Genomic DNA, 6,812 nt, shown 5'->3' on the forward strand with positions numbered 1-6,812 from the left:
CCAAGCACAACTAATTGAGTGCAGGGCCAACTCAGCTTGAATTGTAGCAGCAAGGAGTGATTGTCCATAGCCCTCTGAAAACCTACTTTCTCTGTAATAACCCCCCCATTTCTAGAACATCAAACATTCAGCTTTCCAACCACATTCACACCCCACAGCTCCTTCACTTCAAGCTCTGTGGGGCAGTTGGGTCCACTCCAGTCCACTAGAAGATACAGTAATCGCTTCATGTTTATTAGCAAGTATCCATCAGGCAACATGTAGCTTTTAAGCAAAAAAGCACTTTATTGCAAATGTGTATTTATACAAGGAAATAAGTTCAACGTGAAGAGTGGTATAAAGTAAGCCTGCAAAGGAAAGGATACTCCTAGCCAGAGGAAGAAAATGGCCCTGTCTTCTCCAGGATATGGACTGAAATGTTAAGACAACACAGTCTTTGCTGTCAGCATCCCAGTATGAATTAGGAGGGTAGGAAAGGAATGTCACTTCCTTAAAGGCTTAAGAGTGAACAACCTTGTACCTACAAGCAAGGGGAGCCCAAGCTCACAATGCTGTTATCTAAGGGGAGGGGGGGGACACATAAAGGATGCTGGGCCAGGAGGTTTCCCTCTTATTTTCCAGTGACAGCTGGCTTCTCTTGGCGCGTGATGGGAATGCTCCGTTCCAGTGCGGGGGTTTTAGTGGGGGCAGTGATGGAGAGCACCCCATCTGGAGACAAGGCAGAGGTGAGAGCTCCTGGATCAACCCCCTTGGGGACCATGTAGCGACGGTGGAATTCACGGGAGATATAGCCGTGTTCATCCTGTAAGAGCAGAGCAAGACCAAGCAAATTAATGACTAAACAGGGAAGTGGTGGACTGGCACACTGGGGTATCCTTCAATGTGCCTGCAGGCTTTGCAGACCTTTGCAACCCCCAGACCCTTTCCTGCCCCACCTTTTCAAATTGAAGCATCTTTAAAAAAAAAAAAAATGGCAATGTATGCTGATGCTTCAGAGGAAACTTCCAGCACTATCTTTATTTGCTCAGGTGCCACAAGGCCCCTCATACACTCCCTAGGCATCTTCAGAAAACAAAAATAGCACTGGTAATATTGTGGAGTTTTGTTCAGAAGTGGGCCCACCTGTCTGGGGTGGGGTGGGAGGGAACGAGCAAGAAGCTCATTGAAAAAGAACAAGCTTGTTACTTCCCTTCATGGAAACGGGCATGTTGTTGAAAGGCCGTGCCCATGAAGGCAGCCGTTTTGCAAATCGACAAACAATACATGGGTGACATTTTGTCAAAGCATCCAAAAGGGGCTCCCCAAATTCTAAATATTCCACTGGGGCCAAAAGCAACCGTTACGCAGAATTGGGGGTACCCCGGCAGTAATACACACTTTATCCATAGCATCATAGCACAAAAATGCTTTCTATTTACATGTGGGGCCTACCAGGTGGGTTAAACCATCCCACCTCCCATTGCTAGATCTCTCGACAACTAAACTCAGAAGTATTTTAAAGCTCTTTCTGTGTTTGATGAATGATTTTAGGCAATTAGTACATTAAGGCTCAGCTTAGTGCAATATACATTAGCCTAGGCTACAGTAAGATAATCTGTGGTTCAGCATACTGGAAGAACCAAGACATCACATTAAGTCATAATATAGGGTTTAAATGTTTGGACACAGAGCATTATATGAATACAAAAACTGGAGCCAATTAACACAAGGTTAGGGTTAAGCACTTTGTGCAAGATCAACCTTTTTGGATCTGATCCTAAGCACATCTTTGGGTCAGGAGAGAGAGAGACGAGGAAGGAACATTCCATTTGAGTTCCAAGTTAAGAACAGATTTAAAAATGCAGCTTTAAAACATGCTCTTCCACCCAACCTGCTCATTTTTTCAGAATGTAAAACAGCAGGAGACCTAGAAGGCTACCTACCGGACGTTCCTCATGCTTGGCGTGTACTTCAATGTAGTCGCCTACCACCTTCACGTTTATCTCCTCTGGTGAAAAATGCTTGACATCCAGCAAGACAGAGAACTTATCCTTGTCCAGCTTCATCTGGAAACAAGGGAAGGAAAAAGGTGGATCAGAACCTATCAACATTTCTGAATCTAGCTGAGAATATTTGCTGGGGTAGTGCAGCAGACAAGCCCAACATCACTGTATTGGTTTTAGCCATTTCCACTGGAAACATCCCATCCATCATTTAATCGCAACCAGCAGCAGCTTTATGTCTACCCCGTTCCCCCCCGCTCCAACTTTTCATATTTATAATCCAGGACTCTTAGCACCCGAAGGCTACCAGGACAGGTTTGAGGTCAGACTTCCATTAACTCATCTTTGAACACCTCTCTCATCATCCCCAGCCAGCAGGCAGGATGAAGGGTTTCTTCCATCACCATCAAAGAAACTGGCATTAGAACAGACTGTAAAACATGAGCATGAAAGTATCTGGCAGGCCCACAGATTACAAGCACGCATTAGCTGCAGGGCATCCGTGTTTCTACCACAGCCAATCAGAAACCAACCACTAGGCTATGTAGGGAGGGACCACTGCCCTGGTTGCTAGGCAACCACCATCCATCAAAAAAACTATTGGTCCAATGCCTGGCCTCCCTTGCTACAATCCAGATGTTAAATTTCAGGCATTTGGAGTTAGAGAATGATTTACAAATGGAGTTCCAGAGTTCTTGTTCCACAACTCTGATCACCAAAAGATCTGCATAAATAGCCGTACTCCATTATTTGCATTCTTCCGTTCCCCACCCCGTTTCTTTACTTTTCTAGCCAGTAAGTCTATAGGCTAGGAAATACGCCACTCTGAGAGCTGTCCCAGAAGTACAGAGCATACATGCTTTACATTAGAAGAAGGGTGGGGGGAATCACTAAGGGCCGTTTAAATGAAGTAGACCCAACAGATACAAACTTGCCTAAAACTGCACAACTCATTCTCAGCAGTTGTTAATGTTATATAATGAGACTGTTGCATAAGTGTGCAGGACTGTGCTCAGCAAATTGGGGGTTCTTTCAACAAGCCACACGCATTGCCTTTGCAGCCCCCTGAACCTCCGAGATGATAGGAAACACAGCCAGCTCCTGGGAGCATCTGAGTCATTTTATAATTTAGAGTTGAAGGTTCTATGCCGTTACTAGCAAACTTCTCTCTCTATCCTTTCTCACTCTATCCTTTCTCGCTCATCAGTTGGCCCTGTTCTGTATGCTGAGGCCGGGCGTCTGAATGGCCTGCTCTACCAAGGGGCATCAGCAAGGCATGGAGATTAAATGTGTCAATTCATCCTGCGAAAGCAACTAGCAAAGTGACTCAGGTGGCTTCCTCAGGCTGCTTTCTAGCTTTAAAAGTTTGGTTTAGTTGCCTTGACATTAAACCAACTATCTCCTCACTGCCCCAATCTTCATGTTCAGTAATGGGAAGAGGCAAGAGGTCCCCCCTCCAGGGGAAGAACAGATGCTTTACATGTTGAAGGCTCTCCAGGGCTGGATTTTTGAAAAAGTTAATAGTTAACAGGAACATCTTCTGTCCTGCTCCAAAGGAAGGCATTGTGAACAGGAGAATTTGAACGCTGCACTAAGCCATGGTTTAGGGAAGAAACTGCAGCTGGCTAAGTTCTTGCAATCCGCAAACCTTAACCAATGGTTTGCAAGCCACCGCAGGTGGTTTTCCCTAACGCGAGCCAAATTGGCTCCTTGCTGACTTCAAAAGGCAAGTTGCCATCTGACCAAGGAACAGTTGCCTCCCTCCTCACTGGCTTTCAAGTCGAGGGAGCTAAGGCAAGTGCAGGCAGCCATCCAGCAAGATAGGGTTTCTTCCACCCTTTAGGGCTCCTGTATGCCAGCCCTTTGGCCTGGAGGGCAACTCGGCTGGCATTGTCCTTTCAGCTCTGCCAGGGGAAAGAATGTTACCATAATAGGCAGCGGACTCTCCCATGCCGCTTGGCATCCTTCCCTGCCCCCCCCCCGCTCACTTTCTTCCGCTCATCGGCCCCGCCACTTTCTCGCCTCTCTCCGCCAGGCGCACGCAACCCCGTCCCCACGACGCCCCCGGCACGCGAGTCCAGGGGCGGAGGAGCCTCTCCGCCGCCCCGCAACTGGCCAAGAGCCGACGCGGGGCCTCCCTCCTCCGGCCCAGACTGCGCGTTATTCCCCCAAGACCCTCCGAGCACCCAAGGGAGAGGCCGTACGGTTGCCCCAGCCGGGGCGCGGCGGCGCCTACCTCCGAGAGCCCCGTGTCCGGCACGGTCGGCACTGGCACGCTTGGAAAGCGCATGTAATACGGGCAGAGGGTGGCCGACATCAGGTCGGACTCCAGCAGCCCCTCTCCGAACCTCTGGTCGAAAAGGCGAGGCGGGAAAAGCGAAGGGAAGCCCATGGTCCGGCGGAACCAGGGGTGGTGGATGGCGATGTCCATGACGCAGGAGGGAACAGCAGCGGAGCTCTACCAGCCTAGCAAGCCTTGACTGCACCGCGAGACGCAGGCGGCGCACCGGGCCCGAGCGGCCCCTTTTATACCCGCCGCGGACCCGCCCACCCCGCCTGGAACTCGCTAGAAGGTTTTCGGCGCTTCGGGACAGAGGCGTTGGCGGCCGCGCTCGCCCCAGTTCCTCCGCGTCCAGGCGCGCCCGCGGGAGAGCCGGTCGTCTGGAAGCGGCAGGGACGGGACGGGACGGGACGGGACGCGTGCGAGCAAAAAGGGAGGCGGGCGTGGAAGGGCAGGCGGTCCAGCTTTGCCTTGCCTTGCCTTTTTCTGGCTCGGTGCGAGCGTTGGGTGGTCTGACCGCAGGTGGGCACGTAGAAAAGTTAAGGCCCGGCCGATCTATGAAAGTGGGCTGACTTGCGAACGTCTGGATTTGGGATTAGAAAAAGGGGTCATTCGTCTTTTCCAGGCCCATTTCAGACGTTAATTTATGCCCGGGGAGGAATGCGAAATAAGCACCTGCGAAACGATCGAGCACCGGCCCTCGCACGCAGGCTTTGAATGGGAGCGCGGTTCCCGCGAAGGCCTGGCCCTGGCCCGGCCACGAGAGGGCAGCAGGTGGTTATGGTGCCCTCTAGTGGCCGCCCGGGGTATTGCGACACATATCTGGTAGCCGTAGTCGCCGTAACTCGATCTACAGTAGCACATAGCCGGTGGGTGAGTCAGTGGAGATAGCCCTGGCCCGGCCTTTGCGTCGTGATTTCATCACTTCTTTAAAACAGCTTTTCTTAAAGAGCTTCAGAAGGCAAGAGACCAACTTTCCCATGTTTTTTGTTCTATTCATAGTTTTTAATTCTGTTTTAACAGTTTTGCTTTTTAATTGTTTTGAGGGTTTGGTTTTTGTTATTTTAACTGTGCGTGCCACCCAGAATCACATAGGTAAATCATAAATTTAATAAATAAATAATCTAGCCCAAAGGTCTTGGTTCATGCAGCACCCTAGTCCATGCCCAAATTAATCAAGATTAACATTAACCAAGTCTAACATGTCCTAATACAATAGGTAAATCTGTAACATGACCAGGTTAAGCATGTTACGTAGACCCAGCCAGTATCTTTAATTGAGAAAGGTCAGAGTTGTGTAGCAAATTATTATGGGATGGGAAGTGTTTTCCTTTTCATTCCAAGTTTTTATTTATGAATCTCTCTAAGCTTTGTATAACAACACAAACCAAAAGGGAATAAAACAGAAGCAACATGTTCAAGACAAAAAAATGGGCTTTTCGTGACTGAGTAACACATGGATCCACTCGACAACCATTTTAAGAAATAAGGTCCACACAGAAAGACTCAGCTTTAAAACACAGGATTTTGAATTTATTTTAGGAAGCAGAGGGCTGTTTTTTAATGATAATAATAATGCCCACATTCTCCCCAAACCTCCATCCTTTTAAAAATACAAGAGCCGGATGGCTGTCTTGGAGTACGCTCACCTCCCCAGCCTGATGTTTTCCAGATGTGTTAGACTACAACTCCCCTTGCCCCAGCCAGTATGACCCATGATTGGAAGACCAAGATAAGAAGAATGATTGTTCTCAATCGTGATGAGGCCCAGTCCACACAAAGTGTGTTCCACTGGCAAGGGAAGTTGCTTACATGTCTTGATCAAAGTCGTCTCACGCCCAACACAATTAGCTACTTCAGCAGTTTCTGTGTTGAGGGTGGTGAGATAGACTCTCTTGGAAGAAAACAGGGCATGCCAAGGGCCACCTGGGAGAAGAATTTGGGGAGGCTTGCTGCAAATGTGTAAGCACGCTTGGCGTATTGTTTTCATGGAACCCTGCATTCTGCAGAGCTGGCTCATGCATGTTAATTTATCATCTATGTTCATGCAGTGACTAACCAGTTCAAGAATAGACCTAGTAGCAGCATTAATGTAACGTATCAAGTTCGACTAATGTTAAAATTATTTTACTCCTTTTTTGTGATAGCTTAGCATGTTATGCTGGCCCGACCCAATGGATTAATTTAATATTTCAGTATATTCGTACATTAAATGAGTTAACTCAGCGGCTAACTTAAGCAGGTTGAATGAAGGCAATTATATTTTGAGGTTCTGAATCATACCAAGCCCTGCTGACTCCTGCTGAGAAATTTAATTCTGTTTCTTCAGATCCAAAGGAATATAACTCAGGGATGCATAAAGCCAGCCCCTAAGACTGTGTGGCTGGGTTCATACAACATTGATTATGTGCCATCAAATTGGCGTTGACTCTTAGCAACCACATAATTGCTTAGTTTTACATTGCTGCGTCTATGGCAAAACCAGGCAATTGGGTTAATTCAATAAACCATTGTTAACTATGGGTAAGTGTATCCTCCAAAACCAGTGG

At 48.0% G+C, this 6,812-nt stretch overlaps 1 protein-coding gene across 1 annotated transcript; it reads right to left on the reverse strand.

Moving 5' to 3' along the window:
* Window positions 1-261: 261 nt before the first annotated feature.
* HSPB6 (heat shock protein family B (small) member 6) lies at window positions 262-4,493 on the reverse strand. The gene is made up of 3 exons (XM_007430560.2): window positions 4,219-4,493; window positions 1,923-2,045; window positions 262-802 (listed from the first exon to the last, which is right to left on the reverse strand). The coding sequence occupies exons 1-3, from the start codon at window positions 4,411-4,413 to the stop codon at window positions 611-613; spliced, it is 510 nt and encodes a 169-aa protein (XP_007430622.1). The 5' UTR covers window positions 4,414-4,493; the 3' UTR covers window positions 262-610.
* Window positions 4,494-6,812: the final 2,319 nt, after the last annotated feature.

The sequence above is a fragment of the Python bivittatus genome, unplaced genomic scaffold, assembly GCF_059951505.1.
Source record: "Python bivittatus isolate LINGU-HERP-01145 unplaced genomic scaffold, Pbiv_v1 ctg000310_np1212, whole genome shotgun sequence".
Lineage (NCBI taxonomy): Eukaryota > Metazoa > Chordata > Lepidosauria > Squamata > Pythonidae > Python > Python bivittatus.